The sequence below is a fragment of the Homarus americanus genome, unplaced genomic scaffold (assembly GCF_018991925.1).
Source record: "Homarus americanus isolate GMGI-L3 unplaced genomic scaffold, GMGI_Hamer_2.0 scaffold23673, whole genome shotgun sequence".
Classification (NCBI taxonomy): domain Eukaryota; kingdom Metazoa; phylum Arthropoda; class Malacostraca; order Decapoda; family Nephropidae; genus Homarus; species Homarus americanus.
Genome location: NW_024750647.1, coordinates 11,578 through 32,500, shown reverse-complemented (window position 1 = coordinate 32,500; position 20,923 = coordinate 11,578). Strand labels below are relative to the sequence as shown.

At 42.0% G+C, this 20,923-nt stretch overlaps 1 protein-coding gene across 5 annotated transcripts in view; it reads right to left on the bottom strand.

The window, feature by feature from the left end:
- LOC121854124 (four and a half LIM domains protein 2-like) overlaps positions 1–18,584 on the bottom strand; it is a 20,464-nt gene extending 1,880 nt beyond the window's left edge. The window contains exons 1-3 of one of the 5 annotated variants that reach the window (XM_042348515.1): positions 18,536–18,584; positions 14,540–14,853; positions 4,133–4,333 (exon numbers count right to left, since the gene is read on the bottom strand). In XM_042348515.1, the coding sequence (XP_042204449.1) occupies positions 4,133–4,333; positions 14,540–14,638 (300 nt within the window). In that variant the 5' untranslated portion in view covers positions 14,639–14,853; positions 18,536–18,584. Of the gene's footprint in view, positions 1–4,132; positions 4,334–9,291; positions 10,660–10,752; positions 11,240–13,434; positions 13,480–14,539; positions 14,854–18,535 lie in introns of those variants that run through there. The other 4 variants (XR_006086482.1, XR_006086480.1, XR_006086481.1 and 1 more) reach the window with 4 other exon arrangements.
- Between the last annotated feature and the right edge of the window lie 2,339 nt (positions 18,585–20,923).

The window sequence follows — 20,923 nt, the reverse complement described above, 5'->3', positions numbered from 1 at the left end:
TGTGTGTGTGTGTGTGTGTGTGTGTGTGTGTGTGTGTGTGTGTGTGTGTGTGTGTGTGTGTGTGTACAGTAAGTTAAGATGGATTCTCAAAGGTTCCTACGTTAAATTCCTTCATTGTTTTATTGTTTCTTGGCAACCTCCAACAGTCATACGCCTAATGACGTCAAACAACTCCCCTCCCCCCCCCAATAAAAAACCATAGCACTTTTTCGCTAAATAACCGCTAACTTAGACCCACATAAATACATCTATCTTTCCGCTACACCAAACAGATACAATTAGCGAAAAAAAAAACACCTCCACTACCTAATCTTAAACCTGATAAAACATTCGACCAATTTGCTATTATTTACCAAGAAACCAGAGATATTTATTCTAATTCCGCTATTTTTTTAAGAATCTAGCTATTTTCCGCTATTTTTTGTACAATCTAGCTATTTTCCGCTATTTTTTTTAAGAATCTAGCTATTTTCCGCTATATTTTGTACAACCTAGCTATTTTCCGCTATTTTTAACCTAGCTCTTTCCGCTACGTCAAATCAAGTCAGTTTGTCTCGCCTGAGTAGATGTTACCAGACCATAAGAGCCAAATTACCACATACAGGAAGAAGATGGCAACAGTCACTGGGGTACTAAAGTGAGGTTGTACTAATGAGTTGGCAACACTGCTATTGTCAGGTGTTGCCAGATGTTGGTTCCTGTGTTTGTTTGTTTTATATGAAGGAAAATAAAACACTAATTGGAAACATTGTTAGAGTGTTTGTTGCTTTGACTGTCGAGTTTGTTTGTTTTACTGAAGAAGAAGCTACAGACAGACAGACAGACAGACAGACAGACAGATAGACAGACAGACAGACAGACAGACAGACAGATAGACAGACAGACAGGCAGATAATAGAGAGAAATCAGACAGGCAGGCAGAGTTAGAGAGTCAGACAGACAGACACATAGACAGAGAGACAGATAGATAGACAGACAGATTGACAGACAGACAGATAGACAGACAGACAGACAGATAATAGAGAGAAATCAGACAGGCAGGCAGAGTCAGAGAGTCAGTCAGACAGACAGACATATAGACAGAGAGACAGATAGACAGACAGATAGATAGATAGATAGACAGACAGACAGACAGACAGACAGACAGACAGACAGACAGACAGACAGACAGACAGACAATCACACAGAGGGTAAAACAGACAGACAGACAGAGAGCCAGAGGTCAACGACACCTTCACTACACTTGTCACTGACAGTGCCAACAGCAGGTGACGTCTGGCACTGTGTCCATCTGTCTGTCTGTCTGTCAAGTGGCACTCCTGCATTCTTAACCCCCGCATTGCCATCGGTAGCATAGCGTGTATGTCTGTCTGTCTGTCTGTCTGTGTGTGTGTGTGTGTGTGTGTGTGTGTGTGTGTGTGTGTGTGTGTGTGTGTGTGTGTGTGTCTGTGTGTGTGTGTGTGTGTGTGTGTGTCTGTCTGTCTGTGTGTCTGTCTGTGTGTGTGTGTGTGTGTGTGTGTGTGTGTGTGTAGGTATGTGTGTGTAGGTATGTGTGTGTGTGTGTGTGTGTGTGTGTGTGTGTGTGTGTGTGTGTGTGTGTGTGTGTGTGTGTCTCTCTATTTGACTGTCTATCTGTCTATCTATCTATTACATTGAGATATTTGTTTTAATTTGTTTTAATGTTTTAATGGTGTTTTAATTTGTTTTATTTTGTTTTAATGGTGTTTTAATTTGTTTTAATTTGATTTACTCTGTTTTAATGGTGTTTTAATTTGTTTTACTCTGTTTTAATGGTGTTTTAATTTGATTTACTCTGTTTTAATTGCCTTTTAATGGTGTTTTAATTTGATTTACTCTGTTTTAATGGTGTTTTAATTTGATTTACTCTGCTTTAATGGTGTTTTAATTTGTTTTACTTTGTTTTAATGGTGTTTTAATTTGATTTACTCTGCTTTAATGGTGTTTTAATTTGTTTTACTCTGCTTTAATGGTGTTTTAATTTGATTTACTCTGCTTTAATGGTGTTTTATTTTGTTTTACTCTGCTTTAATGGTGTTTTAATTTGATTTACTCTGTTTTAATGGTGTTTTAATTTGATTTACTCTGCTTTAATGGTGTTTTAATTTGATTTACTCTGCTTTAATGGTGTTTTAATTTGATTTCCTCTGTTTTAATGGTGTTTTAATTTGATTTACTCTGCTTTAATGGTGTTTTAATTTGTTTTACTCTGTTTTAATGGTGTTTTAATTTTGATTTACTCTTGCTTAATAGTGTTTTTTAATTCTTGATTTCTGTTTTAATGGTGTTTTAATTTTATTTTACCTGCTTTAATTTGGATTTACCTGCTTTTAATGGTGTTTAATTTGTTTTACTTTGTTTTAAATTTTGGTGTTTTTAATTGGATTTCTCTGTTTTAATGGTGGTGTTTAATTTTATTTTACCTTGTTTTTAATGGTGTTTTAATTTGATTTACTCTGTTTTAATGGTGTTTTAATTTGATTTACTCTGTTTTAATGGTGTTTTAATTTGATTTACTCTGCTTTAATGGTGTTTTAATTTGTTTTACTTTGTTTTAATGGTGTTTTAATTTGATTTACTCTGCTTTAATGGTGTTTTAATTTGTTTTACTCTGCTTTAATGGTGTTTTAATTTGATTTACTCTGCTTTAATGGTGTTTTATTTTGTTTTACTCTGCTTTAATGGTGTTTTAATTTGATTTACTCTGTTTTAATGGTGTTTTAATTTGATTTACTCTGCTTTAATGGTGTTTTAATTTGATTTACTCTGCTTTAATGGTGTTTTAATTTGATTTCCTCTGTTTTAATGGTGTTTTAATTTGATTTACTCTGCTTTAATGGTGTTTTAATTTGTTTTACTCTGTTTTAATGGTGTTTTAATTTGATCCCATTGTGAGTTTCCTTCTGTCGCATTACAAACCAACACAGTGATGCCACATTGAACAAACACCTGACGAGCCCCTGTAAGCCCACAAGTGAAGGGGGACTGTCCATACTTCCTCTCATAGAAAACGGGGTATGGGGGCTGGTTACATATACTTGTCACTACCTCTAAAAACCTCTTGATCTCTCCTGGTGCTTCAAAACCTCTCCTAGTGCTTCCAGACTTCTCCTAGTGCTTCCAGACCTCTCCTAGTCTCCTAGTGCTTCCAGACCTCTTCTAATGCTTCCAGACTTCTCCTAGTGCTTCCAGACCTCTTCTAATGCTTCCAGACTTCTCCTAGTGCTTCCAGACTTCTCCTAGTGCTTCCAGACCTCTCCTAGTCTCCTAGTGCTTCCAGACCTCTTCTAGTGCTTCCAGACCTCTCCTAGTGCTTCCAGACCTCTCCTAGTGCTTCCAGACTCTCTAGTGCTTCCAGACCTCTCCTAGTCTCCTAGTGCTTCCAGACCTCTTCTAGTGCTTCCAGACCTCTCCTAGTGCTTCAGACCCTCCTAGTGCTGACCTCTCCTAGTACTTCCAGACCTCTTCTAATACTTCAGACTTCTCTAGTGCTTCCAGACCTCTCCTAGTGCTTCCAGACCTCTCTAGTGCTTCCAGACCTCTTTAATGCTTCCAGACTTCTCTAGTGCTTCCAGACCTCTCCTAGTGCTAGACTTCTCCTAGTGCTTCCAGACCTCTCCTAGTGCTTCCAGACCTCTCCTAGTGCTTCCAGACCTCTCCTAGTGCTTCCAGACCTCTCCTAGTGCTTCAGACCTCTCCCCTAGTGCTTCCAGACCTCTCCTAGTGCTTCCAGACCTCTCTAGTGCTTAGACCTCTCCTTGTGCTTCCAGACCTCTCCTAATGCTTCAGACTCTTCTAGTGCTTCAGACCTCTCTGCTTCAGACCTCTCCTAGTGCTTCCAGACCTCTCCTAGTGCTTCCAGACCTCTTCTAGTGCTTCCAGACCTCTCTAGTGCTTCCAGACCTCTTCTAGTGCTTCCAGACCTCTCTAGTGCTTCCAGACCTCTCCTAGTGCTTCAGACTTCTCCTAATGCTTCAACACCTCTCCCAGCCCCTTCAAACCTTTTCTAGCCTTTAAACCTCTCTTGCTCCTCCAAACCTTCCCTAGCGCCTTTAAAACTCTCCTAGCCTCAAACCTTCCCTCGCGCCTCCACACCCCTCCAAAAGAGCCTCACCTTGGAGTCGATGCCGATAATGGCTGTGCAGTCTTCACAGGTGTTAGCGAAGACAGCCTCGTAGCACTTAATACAGTAAGGGTGGTCATCCTTGAGAACATAACGCTGACCGGTGAGAGATTCGTCACACTGCCAACAACAGAAATGGCCCGAGTGCCAATCTTTCGACATCGCCTTGGTGAACTCCCCGCTGAAAATGAGCTGTTGGAAGAAAGAGAGAGAGAGAGTTAGCTTTATTGAGAGGTATCTTTATATTGAGAGGTATCTTTATATTGAGAGGTAGCTTTATATTGAGAGAGAGAGATAGAGTGTGTGTTAATTTTAATAGTACAGGTCTTTTAATATCGCCTTGGTGAGCTCCCCGCTGAAAATGAGCTGTTGGAAGAGAGAGAGAGAGAGAGAGAGAGAGAGAGAGAGAGAGAGAGAGAGTTAGCTTTATGGTGGGGTGACAGAGAAAAATTAGCTTGATGGTAGGGTGACAGAGAGAGTTAGCTTTATGGTGGAGGCGTGGCAGAGGAAAACGACTCACACTATTTCCGTCTACCCCCACCTCACACCCCACCTCACCCCCCCACCCCCCTCTTATGATACCAAAATATCCACCCCCGAAAAGTCTGGCCTTATGTGAAGCTCACCCAACACCACCCACAACCCACCTGCCACCCACCAACCTACAACCAGCTACAACTACAACAACTACAAACATTCATCTACAACTATTGCCATCTACCACCATTACCACCCATCTACCACCATTGCCACCCATCTACCACAATTGCTAACCTGTATTCTCCTAACTACTAGCAACTATAACAATTGCCACACTTACAACCACAACAACCATCATTACTACTAGCATTCATCACTACCACCACCACTACCACCACCACCACCACTACCACCACCACCACCACCACCACCACCACTACCACCACCACCACCACCACCACCACTACCACCACCACCACACCATCATCACCACTACCACCACCACCACCCACCACACCATCATCACCACTACACCACCACCACCACCACCACATCATCACCACTACCACTACCACCACCACACCATCATCACCACTACCACCACCACCACCACTACACCATCATCACCACTACCACCACCACCACCACCACACCATCATCCACCACTACCACCACCACCACACCATCATCCCCACTACCACCACACCACCACCACCACACATCATCACCACTACCACCACCACCACACACACCATCATCACCACTACCACCACCACCACACCATCATCACCACTACCACCACCACCACACCATCATCACCACTACCACCACTACACCACCACCACCACCACCACCACCACCACCACCACCACCACCACCACCACCACCACCACACCATCATCACCACCACCACCACCACCACCACACCATCATCACCACTACTACCACCACCACCACCACCACACCATCATCACCACTACCACCACCACCACCACCACACACCATCATCCACCACTACACCACCACCACCACCACCACCACCATCATCACCACTACCACACCACCACCACACCATCATCACCACCACCACCACCACCACCACCACCACACCATCATCACCATCATCACCACTACCACCACCACCACAACCACCACTACTACAACCACCACAACCACCACACCACCACCACCACCACCACCACCATTACCACTACCACACCATCACCACCACACCACCACCACCACCACCACCACTACCACAACCACCACAATTACCACCACCACAACTACCACCATCACTACCACCACCACCACCACCACACCACCACCACCACCACTACCACAACCACCACAATTACCACCACCACAACTACTACCACTACCACCACACTAACTACCACCACCACCACCACAACTACAACAACTACCACAACTACCACCACCACAACTACCACCACACTAACCACCACCACCACCACTACCACAACCACCACAACTACCACCACACTAACCACACCACCACCACCATTACCACTACCACGCCTCATCCTCCACCACACTAACCACCACCACAACCGCCACTACTACCACCACCACCACCACACCACCACTACTACCACCACCATCACACTACCACCACCACCACCACAACCACCACTACTACACCACCACCACCACAACCACCACCACCACACCACAACCACCACAACTACCACCACCACCACCACCACCACCACCACTACCACCACTCCACTACCACCACTACCACCACCACACTACCACCACCACCACCACCACCACTACCACCACTACCACTACCACCACTACCACCACCACATAACACCACCACCACCATTACCACTACACGCCCTCACTATCACCACCACCTCCACCACACTAACCACCACCACCACAACCGCCACTACTACCACCACCACCACCACTACCACCACTACCACACCACCACCACTACCACCACTACCACCACCACCACCACTACACCAACTACCACCACTACCCATTAACACAAACAAACACTAATTAATCCCCTCAATATCAAATAATAATTAACATACAGTAATTATAAACAAAACTTTCAAAAAATAATTAAAATCATCTTCAATTAATTAGCTAAAAAAATATTAAAATTCATGTATAAATTCCTTCACATACATACATACATACATACATACATACATACACCAGTTACATACATCATATACATACACAAGTATACATAATGTGTATTTTTTTATGTTAAATCAATTATTTTTATAACTGGTATGATGACTTAACCCCTTGAGTATGATGATTTAACCCCTTGAGTATGATGATTTAACCCCTTGAGTATGATGATTTAACCCTTGAGTATGATTTAACCCCTTGAGTATGATGATTTAACCCCTTGAGTATGATGATTTAACCCCTTGAGTATGATGATTTAACCCTTGAGTATGATGATTTAACCCCTTGGTATGATGATTTAACCCCTTGAGTATGATGATTTAACCCCTTAGTATGATGATTTAACCTTGAGTATGATGATTTAACCCCTTGGTATGATGACTTAACCCCTTAGGTATGATGATTAACCCCTTGAGTATGATGACTTAACCCCTTGAGTATGATGATTTAACCCTTGGTATGATGACTTAACCCTTGAGTATGATGATTTAATCCCTTGAGTATGATGATTTAACCCAGGTATATGATGATTTAACCCCTTGAGTATGATGATTTAACCCCTTGAGTATGATGACTTAACCCTTGAGTATGATGATTTAATCCCTGAGTATGATGATTTAACCCTTGAGTATGATGATTTAACCCCTTGAGTATGATGATTTAACCCTTGGTATGATGATTTAACCCCTTGAGTATGATGATTTAACCCTTGAGTATGATGATTTAACCTCTTGAGTATGATGATTTAACCCCTTGAGTATGATGACTTAACCCCTTGAGTATGATGATTTAACCTTGAGTATGATAACTTAACCCCTTGAGTATGATAACTTAACCCCTTGAGTATGATGATTTAACCCCTTGAGTATGATAACAACCCCTTGAGTATGATGATTTAACCCCTTGAGTATGATGACTTAACCCCTTGAGTATGATGATTTAACCCCTTGAGTATGATGATTAACCCCTTTACTATGGCATAACCCCTTTAGTAAGACCCTACCTGTCTTTACCTGTTTCTCAAGGCTAATTAACCATGGACAGGTAAATCAATTGAAATTTTACCCAAGTTATGTGAATATCGAAGCGTGACGGGCAATTAATTCACCTGAGCTACCTGACCTTTAACCGCGCCATACACACACAGACATACACACACGACATACACACACACACACACGTTAATTCATATACACACACATGCATACGTACATACACACACACACACACATGCATTCGTATATATGAGACAGTGAATAATATTGTAGACAGGTGTTATTGATACAGGTGTCAGGTGTAATTAAGAGATAACAGGTGATTAAGACATGGTGATTGAAGAACAGGTGTTTCATTGGTGGTGACTGAAGCACAGGTGTTTAATTAAGACAGTGAAGTAATTACAGGTGTGTGTGAGAGATCCACTTAGCCTATACACCTGGCATGTACACCTGTAAACATCCACACATTGAAATTACATACCTGCACAAAACAGATCCACACAAGATCACTAATTAAACCTGTATCACACCTGTAAAACACCTGTCAAGTAAAAACAGCGATACACAGGTATTTATTTGCACCTGTGATGAAGTTTAATCATTTGTTAATCTGAAAACAGGTGTCAGGTGTGTAAACTGGACGTACACACCTGTAAATAAGGACCTCACATGTGTTTTCTATACCTGTGATGGATTCTGTAACTTTGGAAATTTGTAAACAGGTGTAGAGTAAGTAAGTACACACACACACACACACACACACACACACACACACACACACACACACACACACACACCACACAACACACACACACACACACCTGTTAATCTACAACAGGTGTTCTCAGGTAATATAAAATACAAAACACGTGTCAATTATGCCACCTGTGTCAAAATGGCATAACAGATGTGTATAACTTACATGACACCTGGTTATATTAAACTTGCATGACAGTTCCATATGACACTTCGCTATGACACTATGCATGACAAATCTATATGACACTTAAATGACAGTTTCATATGACACTCACATATGACACCTCACTATGACACTATGCATTACAAATCTATATGACACTTAAATGACAGTTTCATATGACACTCACATATGACACCTCACTATGACACTATGCATTACAAATCTATATGACACTTAAATGACAGTTTCATATGACACTCACATATGACACCTCACTATGACACTAAGTATGACAAAATTATGACACTCATATGACACAGTGTATAGTAAATCTGCAGGAGATATATATGACACGTGACACTCCCTCATGACAGCCTCGTATGACACATGACACTATGACAGATTCAGAGAGAGAGAGAGAGAGAGAGAGAGAGAGAGAGAGAGAGAGAGAGAGAGAGAGAGAGAGAGAGAGAGAGAGAGAGAGACTTGAACACACACACACCTGAAAAGTACAGATAAAAAATAAGACAGACAGACAGACAGACACACACACACCTGACACACACCTGACAATATTTACCTTTAATTATCTCTGCTCGGGTTAGGTACTCCAAGAGGGTATAATGCTCAGTATATCGAGTATATTCTGGTATAATGCGTCTGTATGACTGTATATATGCTTGCTAGGATAGGTGTATAACTAAAATATCCTTCAAGGAATTCCTACATACGTTTTATCTATCCTAGGATGTCTATTGCCAGGACGAGTGTAAGTAAAATATCCTAGCAGTAATCCTAAACTCCTTTCTAACCTAGGATGTCTATTGCTAGGATGGCTGTGTAACTAAAATATCCTTCAAGAAACCTTACATAGATTTTCTCTCCCGTAGGATGTCTATAGGATGTCGAAGAGAATTCCTAGGATGATAGACCACATCCTGAACTTTAAAGCAATCCTACATACAACTCCTACGACCCTCCCCCAATATAATTAGGATGGTAGGACTCTTTTTAAATCCCAGATAAAGGATTATACCAATCCTACAGCTCTAAAGCCGAGCTAGGAGGGCGGAAGTAGTCCTAGCAGAAATAATACCAATCCTAGGGCTCTAAAGCCTAGCTAGGATGGTGGTAGTCCTAGCAAAAGTAGTCCTAGCTGAATTAATACCATTCTTGGGCTCTATATGATAGCTAGGATGGTAGAAGTAGTCCTAGCTGAATTAATACCATTCCTAGGGCTCTATATGATAGCTAGGATGGTAGAAGTAGTCTTAGCAGAAATAATACCAATCCTAGGGCTCTAAAGCCAAGCTAGGATGGCAGAAGTAGTCCTAGCAGAAGTACTGCCAATCCTAGTGCTCTAAAACACTAGCTAGGATGGCAGAAATAATCCTAGCAGAAATAATGTCAGTCCTAGGCCTCTATATGATAGCTAGGATGGTATGGGGTAACTCTACAATCAATAAATCCTATTTAAAACGAAATCCTAGAGATGTAACTTGAGTGAGGTGGGAATTAACTAGAACAGATCCTATTGAACCTATAAATAACATCCTAGACCACAAGACATACTAGTAAGATCCTAGAGAATGGGAGCTGGGAGTATCCTAGATCACTGTACACAACCTACTAACGTCCTTAGACCACAGAACACATCCTAGACCTCCAAAGCACATCCTAGATCACAAGATATCCTAGCAATACCCTAATGTCTATGTGTGTGAGAGCTGGGAGTATCCTGAATCACTGTACACTTCCTAGATCACAGAAGACATCCTAGACCCCAAGAACACGTCCTCAGAACACATCCTAGACTCCCCAAGACATCCTATCCTATCAAGACCCTAATATATGTGAGCTGAGAGTATCCTAAATCACTATACACTTCCTAGATCACAGAAAACATCCTCAAGAACACATCCTAGACCCTAAAAAACCACCCACCACCCCCCTCCTATCCTAGTTTGTATGAGCTAGGAATACCCCCAGCTAGGTATCACAACTATACCCTCTTAGATGTACCGTACCCAAGATTCTCCTTATTTTCATTGGTCTCGATCATGGTCATCACAGGACCCTCGAGACCATCCGGGCTCAACGGTCTCAGTAGTGATAATCCTCTTCGTGGTCTTCTTCCCGCCCTTCTTAGAGATCTTGGTAGTGGTAACGACTTCAGCCATGGTTGATGATGAAAGGGTAGTTGTTGGTAATTAGTGTTTGAGGAGGTCCCCTTTTCGTGGGTAATAAAACGTATGAACACTGGGATGGGGGGTCGATTTGGTCCACTAAATTTTTGGAGGAGAGGAACTGTTTCGGGATTCTTTAAATGCCTTTAAGAGCCTTTAGGACTAAGAGCCTTTAAGAGCCCTTGGGGAGCCTTTTCGGATGTTCGTTTACAATAGGGGGGGGAAGGGGGTGTTCTGGAGGACGTCCCGAAACCAGCACTAGTCCCGGTTACACTCAGGCGGCAAGAGACGGCGGTCGACTCAAAGGTAAGGCACTGGTCTTCCGAAAACGACTCACTGCGCTTGCCCGAGAGATGTGCCTATGGGAGGGAGGGCATGGGGAGGGTAGGGAGGTGTTGTGGGGGCGTGTGGGAGGAGGGAGACAGGGCATTGAGGGTAGCGGAGTTAAGAGTAAGGGGTAGGGAGGAGGGGTATTAGTAGGAAGGGGGTGGGTATAGACGGGGGTAGGAGAGAGGGGAGGAGGGGTAGAGGAGGTGGCCCTTGTCGCAGTCTCGAGCAAAATGCCCATGCACCTTCGATTCCTCCGTCACACACACACACACACACACACACACACACACACAACGAAGAAATCACCCCCAGCCATCACCTAACACAATCCAATCCCATTCAAACACCTAATCACCAAATCACCCAATTACCAATCGTCCATCATAATCCAAACGACCCCAATGTTGGCAACCCTTCCTAACCCATAATCCCCCGCGCTAAAACCTCGCCCTGTGATTGGTCGAGGTGAGAGATGTTGGCAGGCCTGTCTCGCCAACCCTTGGGTAGATCTCGGGCTGTGATTGGTCGAGAGGGAGGCACAGGACAGGCGGTCATTGGTTGAAAGGTTGATGATGGTCGCTTAATATAGATAGAAGAACAGTGGAGGTTGGTGTGTGTGTGTGTGTGTGTGTGTGTGTGTGTGTGTGTGTGTGTGTGTGTGTGTGAGCATGAGAAATTAACCCCTTGAGTATGATAGCAACCCCTTAGTATGATGACTCAACCTTGAGTATGATAACTTAACCCCTTGAGTGTATGATGACTCAACCCCTTGAGTATAATGCTTAACCCCTTGAGTATGATGACTTAACCCTTGAGTATGATGATTTAACCCCTGAGTATGATGACTTAACCCAGTATGATAACAACCCCTGGTATGATGACTCAACCCCTTGAGTATGATAACAACCCCTTGATATGATGACTTAACTTGAGTATGATGATTTAACCCGAGTATGATGACTTAACCCCTTGAGTATGATGACAACCCCTTGAGGTATGATGACTTAACCCCTTGGTATGATAACAACCCTTGAGTATGATGACTTAACCCCTTGGTATGATGATTAACCCCTTGAGTATGATATAGCAACCCCTTGAGTATAACTTAACCCCTTGAGTATGATGACTTAATCCCTTGAGTATGATGACTTAACCCAATTATGATAACTTAACCCCTTGGTATGATAACAACCTTGAGTATGATGACTTAACCCCTTGAGTATGATAACTTAACCCCTTGAGTATGATAACTTAACCCTTGAGTATGATGACTTAACCCCTTGGTATGATAACCAACCCCAGGTATGATAACAACGCCTGGTATGATAACAACCCCTTGAGTATGATGACTTAACCCCTTGAGTATGATGACAACCCTTGAGTATGATAACCTTGAGGTATGATAACTTAACCCTTGAGTATGATGATTTAACCCTTGGTATGATAACCTTGCCAAGGTATGATGACAACCCCTTGAGTATGATAACTTAACCCTTGAGTATGATAACAGCCTTGAGTATGATGAACCGGTATGATAACAACCCCTGGTATGATGACTTAACCCCTTGAGTATGATGATTTAACCCCTTGAGTATGATAACTTAACCCCTTGAGTATGATGACTTAACCCCTTGAGTATGATGACTTAACCCCTTGAGTATGATAACTTAACCCCTTGAGTATGATGACTTAACCCCTTGAGTTTGATAACTTAACCCCTTAAGTATGATAACTTAACCCCTTGAGTATGATAACTTAACCCCTTGAGTATGATAACTTAACCCCTTGAGTATGATGACTTAACCCCTTGAGTATGATAACTTAACCCCTTGAGTATGATGACTTAACCCATTGAGTATGATGACTTAACCCCTTGAGCATGATAACTTAACCCCTTGAGTATGATGACTTAACCCCTTGAGTATAACTTAACCCCTTGAGTATGATGACTTAACCCCTTGAGTATGATGATTTAACCCCTTGAGTATGATGACTTAACCCCTTGAGTATGATGATTTAACCCCTTGTAAATTGTAAATAAAACACCAATTATTTACAAACTTAAAACTCTCTCATTAAGTTACACGTCGTCAAAAAAAACATGAAAATGTAAATTGTAAAAAAAAATTTATTTCCTTCACGTTTATGTAAATTAGAACAACTTACTTGTAAATATGTAAAATAAATACTTACGCCCCCCACGATATCACATCATCTTACCTGTAAATGAAAAAATGTAAATTAGTATTCAGAAACGTAACTGAGTGGGACCATCTCACCTGTAAATGAGAAAATATTGTAAATTCACCAAAAAATAATAATTTACAGTCATTTCACCTGTAAATGAGACAAAATATTTATAGTTTTGTAAATAAAATTGTAAATTAGAATAAAAATAGTAATTTAAACATCACATCTGTAAATTAATCTGAAAACACTTAAATTATACAACACATTTACACACACACACACACACACAAACACACTCCCACCCTCCACCACCCACAAACACCCACCCTCACCACCCACACAAACACCCCACCCTCACCACCCCAAACACCCCACCTCACCACCCCAAACACCCACCCTCACCACCCACAAACACACACCCTCACCACCACAAACACACACCCTCACCACCCACAAACATACCCACCTCACCACCCCACAAACACACACCCTCCACCACCCACAAACACACACCCCTCCCACCACCCACAAACACCACCCCTCCTACACCCACAAGCCACACCCTCACCACCCCCAAACACCCACCCTCACCACCCTGACACACCCTCCACCACCCACAAACACACACCTCACCACCCACAAACACACACCCTCACCACCCTGAAACACACACCCTCCCCACCCACAAACACACACCCTCCCACCACCCTGAAACACACACCCTCCACACCCACAAGCACACACCACCCCACAAACACCCCACCCTCACCACCCACAAACACCCCACCCTCACCACCCACAAACACCCACCCTCACCACCCCACAAACACCCACCCTCCACCACCCCACAAGCCACACACCCCTCCACCACCTACAAGCACACACCCTCACCACCCACAAACACCCCACCCCTCACCACCACCCCTAAACCCCACCCCTCACCACCCACAAACACCACCCTCTACCTAAACACACACACCCTCCCACCACCCACAAACACACACCCTCACCACCCACAAACACACACCCTCACCACCCACAAACACACACCCTCACCACCCACAAACACCCACCCTCACCACCCACAAACACACCCACAAAACCTCACCTCATTACTCATTTCAGCTTTCTCATCAACGCCCTCATACGATTCGAAAAGGGCTGCCGTGTAGGGAGCCAGTGTACTGAGGTCCTCTTGTTCAGCCATCGTTTTAGGAAGTTTCGAACCAGTGTCGTTGTTTTTGTCGATTGAAACAGTGATCCTTTGAGCCAGTGAACTTGTGTCGAACCTGTGAACTTTTTTTTTGTCGATTGAAACAGTGATCCTTTGAGCCAGTGAACTTGTGTCGAACCTGTGAACTTTTTTTTTGTCGATTGAAACAGTGATCCTTTGAGCCAGTGAACTTGTGTCGAACCTGTGAACTTTTTTTTGTCTATCGAATCAGTGATCCTTTGAGCCAGTGAACTAGTGGAACAGTGAGTTATTGACCCAGTGAACTTGTGTCGAACCTGTGAACTCTTTTTGTCTATTGAAACAGTGATCCTTTGAACCACTGAGCTATTGGAACAGTGATTTATTGAATCAGTTTCGAACCTGTGAACTATTGTTTCCTTTTGAGCCACTGAGCCATTAATACAGTGAGTTATTGAGCCAGTTTCGAACCATTGTTCTTATTTTGGTCTATCGAATCAGTGATCCTTTGAACCACTGAGCTATTGGAAGAGTGAGTTATTGAATCAGTCTCGAACCTGTGACCCCAACTTTCCACCAGAGACGAAACCCCATCTTTCCACACACCTAACACACCTTAACACACCTGTACACACCTTTCCACCAGAGACAAAACCCCATCTTTCCACACACCTAACACACCTTAACACACCTGTACACACCTTTCCACCAGAGACAAAACCCCATCTTTCCACACACCTTAACACACCTTAACACACCTGTACACACCTTACCACCAGAGACAAAACTCCATCTTTCCACACACCTTAACACACCTTAACACACCTGTACACACCTTTCCACCAGAGACAAAACCCCATCTTTCCACACACCTAACACACCTTAACACACCTGTACACACCTTTCCACCAGAGACAAGACCCCATCTTTCCACACACCTAACACACCTTAACACACCTGTACACACCTTTCCACCAGAGACAAGACCCCATCTTTCCACACACCTAACACACCTTAACACACCTTTCCACCAGAGACAAAACCCCATCTTTCCACACACCTAACACACCTTAACACACCTTTCCACCAGAGTGTGTCAAACCGGCCAACGTAACACCGGACGAAATATTAAGGTTCCTAGATAAGGGTTGTTAAAAATGGGTATCCGGTTTGTGTTTCTGATATCTTCACTACACAGAGGGTTACCATACCTTATTTGGTATCGTGGGGGTCGTTTGAAATGCGTACATTAATATACATACATACATACACACACGTACACTGGTATAGTTAAAAACGTACTCACATATATAAACATACATAGTTCGTACACACACAGAGGTATAGCTAAAAAAACACACACACACAAGGTTATAGTTAAACACGTACACATACAGGTATACACACAAACACACACACAAGTATAGCCATCAAAACGTACACAGGGAGACGTACACGAGGTAAAAACAAACATACACACGCTGATTGGTTTACACACTATTAAGAAACGCTCTCTAGGGATTACACACACACACACACATGTATACAGACACAGACATAGAGGTATACACATGAAAACGTACAGAGGGCAAGTCATACACACACACACATACAACTATACACACAGACATAAAGGTATACACATGAAGACGTACATAGGATAAGTCACACACACACACACACACACACACACACACACACACACACAAACACACACACACACACACACACACACACACACACAGTTAAAAATACCAAACAAACTGTCTCTCAAGCTAGGAGCAAGAGAGAGAGAGACACTAGACGTAACCTCACTCTGTGTAACTTAAGACAAAGATTCGACCTCCTAAGTTCATTGACGATCTCCAAAAACATTACTCCAAGTGCCCACTCATCGCCCACTCACTCGAAAAAATCCCACTCTAATCCCTAAATCCCTCTCTGAAATCATACATACAGATTATACACACCTCATGAATACACCTGAAAATACATACGTTGCTTTTATCATCAGTGGGGAGGAATGAGGTGATAAGCGTTCGTCTGTGCATTAAACACGAGATATAAATGACGTCGAAGCCACTGACAAGACGAGGCATTGGGACACAGTGAAGTGTTGTCATCTGGTGAGCATTATTTTTTTTTCATAACACGAACATAAAACCACAATTATAAACAATAAACATTAATTAAAAAGATGATAAATAAATGGAAAATATAAGAAATAGAAAGATAATTAAATATACGAAGGAAATACCGATTAAAATAGGTTAAATTGGGTTAAAATAGGTGAGAAAAATATATATGTTTTAGGCATCTCAACCCAGATGTAAACAAAACGACCTTTGTGACGTCATCTGTATGTCTGTTGGATGGTGTCAACGGGTTAGGTAACGACACACACACACACACACTATGAGATAGGGGTGTGTGTGTGTACCATGTATTTGTGAATACCACCCCCACACACACACACTATAGAAGGATAAGTGTGTGTGTGTACTTCATGTGTGTGATAATACCACCCCACACACACACACACACTATGAAGGATAGAGTGTGTGTGTGTGCATATGTGTGTGTGAAAACTAATACCACCCCCACACACACACACACACACACACACACACACACTATTAAGAAGAGAGATTGTGTGTATCTGTGAAAACGAATACCTACACACACACACACACACACACACACTCACACACACATAAAAACGCACACATGTACACCATCTCACATACACACATACATACTAACACAGAGACAAACCACCATCCCTATGTACGTGGTGGCCATTTAAAGTACTAATATGGAGCGGTGTACGTATGTGTATATGTATGTTACGTATTATTTCATCCTGTTCACAATCTTACAGCTGCTCTCATAACAAGACAGAGGTTTGATAAGAGCTGCGTGTGTGTGTTGTGTGTGTGTGTGTGTGTTCATCTCTCTCTCTCTCTCTCTCTCTCTCTCTCTCTCTCTCCTCTCTCTCTCTCTCTCTCACTGTAAAATCAGGCAATAGACAGAGCAACTCTAAAGTATAGATGACACAATATAATGGAACAAAGAGAACATCGAAGCGTTTATCTTATCGGGGTTATCGATCCTCACCTCCAAAACCCCGCTATTGGATTACTGATAGAGAGAAAAAATTCACGCAGTAAGGACAGGTTTAAGGATCATCATTTTTCACTTATAATATATGTAGGTATTATTCTCTCTCTCTCTCTCTCTCTCTCTCTTTTTTTTGATAATAAAAAAATGAATATTTATATATGTATAATAATTACACAAGACTACATGACTGTATCTGTGTACGTTCTCATCACCATGTACGCCAATGAGTGTCCTATAAAACTACGTGCACACACACATGTACGCGCAAAGCAGCTTACATGTGCATATATCATTAGTGTACTTCCTATGTGCGTAAATTAATGCTTTCATGTACGTATATTACTTATGTATGTATGTATGTGTGTGTGTGTATGTATGTATGTATGTATGTATGTATGTATGTATGTATGTATAATCACCTCATTCTTTTATTCGGGAACTTCGTTATACTGAACACTGGTTTAATCGGGAACTTCATTATACGGAACACTGGTTTAATCGGGAACTTCATTATACGGAACACTGGTTTAATCGAGATATTTCAAGGTTTTAACGCAATTTAACGCACCGACACACTAGTTATCACGATATATTAAGGTTATAACACAATTTAACGCACTTTTTCGAGGTTTTAACACAATTTAACGCACTTTTTCAAATTTTTAACACAATTTAACCCAATTTTTCAAGGTTTTAACACAATTTAACGCACTTTTTCACGGTTTCAACACAACTTAACACACTATTTCATATTTTTAACGCACTTTAACGCACCAAAACACTAATTACCAGTTAATATAGAGCAATACGAGAGAGAGGGAGAGAACAGAACACACACACTACAGGTTGTGGCTCGGACTGACCTGCCTCTTCCCCCCTCACCCTCACCCTCCCCTCTCTCCGTCGTTATCACTGACGCTTGAGTGTGTGTGTGTGTGTGTGTGTGTGTGTGTGTGTGTGTGTGTGTGTGTGTGTGTGTGTGTGCTGTGTGTATGTATGTATATATGTATGTGTGTGTGTGTGTAATTACGTGTACATGTAATATATATGTATGTATGTATGTATGTATGTGTGTGTGGAGTGTGGTGTAATTATGTGTATGTATGTGTGTGTGTGTGTTTTTGTGTGTAATTACGTTATGTATGTATGTATGTATGTATGTGTGTGTGGGTGTGTGTGTGTGTGTAATTACGTGTATGTATGTGTGTGTGTGTGTGTGTGTGTGTGTGTGTGTGTGTGTGTATTGTGTGTAATTACGTGCATGTATGTATGCATGTATGAGTGTGTGGGTGTGTGTGTGTATTACGTGCATGTATGTGTGTGTGTGTATGTGTGTGTGTGTGTGTGTGTGTGTGTAATTACGTGTATGTATGTATGTATGTATGTATGTATGTGTGTGTGGGTGTGTGTGTGTAATTACGTGTATGTATGTGTGTGTGTGTGTGTGTGTGTGTGTGTGTGTGTGTTTGTGTATAATTACGTGTATGTATGTATGAATGTATGTATGTGTGTGTGGGTGTGTGTGTGTGTGTGTGTGTATTGTGTGTAATTACGTGCATGTATGTATGTATATGTATGTATGTATGTGTGTGTGTGGGTGTATGTATATGTATGTGTATGTATTGGGTATATATTGTGTGTAAGTGTATATATGTGTGTGTACGTGTGTGTATGTATGTATGTATGCATGTACGTGTTTGTACAGTATGTATGTATGTGTGTATATTATTTACTTGAATTTGCAACTATGTGCGTGTGTATATAATTCATGTATTTGTATATGTGTACATGTGGGTATAACTGCCTGTGTATGAACGTATGCATGCGAGAATACACGTACATGTATGTGTATGGACGTATCGTGTGTGTGTATATTAAGTTTACATTAAGTGTGTATGTGCAAATGAGTAAGTATGTATGTATGTATGTATGTATGTATGTATGTATGAATGTATGTATGTATGTATGTATGTATGTGTAAAAAATGTTGTACATGAAGAGAGAGAGAGAGAGAGAGAGAGGTCAGTGAGTAACTACCAGATGACGTCATGTTTGTTAGTGTGTGTGTGTGTGTGTGTGTGTGTGTGTGTGTGTGTGTGTGTGTGTGTGTGTGTGTGTGAGTGTGTGTGTGTGTGTGTGTGTGTGTGTCTTCATGTACGCATTAATATACAAAATATGTAACTGGTGTATGTATCCATCTGTGTATGTATGTATGTATGTATATATATGGTATGTATGTATGTATGTATGTAAACTGACAGACACAATACATGAACACTACATCCTTGTAAGTCTCTCTCTCTCTCTCTCCTATTCAGACAGATAGATAGATAGATAAGACAGATAGATAGATAGAATTTAATTTATATGTCACAAGGAAAAACAAACAAACAGACAAACACAAAAATAAAAAACAAAGAAACAAACAGACAAATACAAACAAAGGAGAGAACACTAGATAAAAATAGGAAGAAGTTGTTGTTTTGTTTATTTTTGTTTATTTGTTTACTTGTTTTACTGTTATGTTTCATTTTTTACTTGTTTACTTGTTTACTTGTTTACCTGTTGTTGTTTACGCCCAGAGATCGTGACTAAATCCTCTTGGTGAATGAAACAAGATGGCGATGTGAGAGAGAGAGAGAGAGAGAGAGAGAGAGAGAGAGAGAGAGAGAGAGAGAGAGAGAGAGAGAGAGAGAGAGAGAGAGAGAGAGACTTTTAACACAACATACACACAACACACTATAACCCACAGGTACACACACACACACACACACACACACAACCCACAGGTACACACACACACACACACACACACACACACACACACACACACACTATAACCCACAGGTATACACACACACACACACACACACACACACACAGCCACACACACACACACACACACACACACATGCCACATTTACACACACACACACAGCACACACACACACACACACACACACACACACACCTCCTCCCGACCCAAGTCCTCGGAGTTCGCCCCCTGAGCCCCCTCAGTGTTTACAACATTCACACTTCCTGCTTATATGGCTCCTCCCACCTGGTCTTCCTCCTAAAGCCACAACGTTAAAGACTTGAGGCGCAAAGAGGCATGCAAGATTATTCTCCTCTCCTACCCACATATCGGCAGCGCTCAACACACCTCTTTCGACTCTC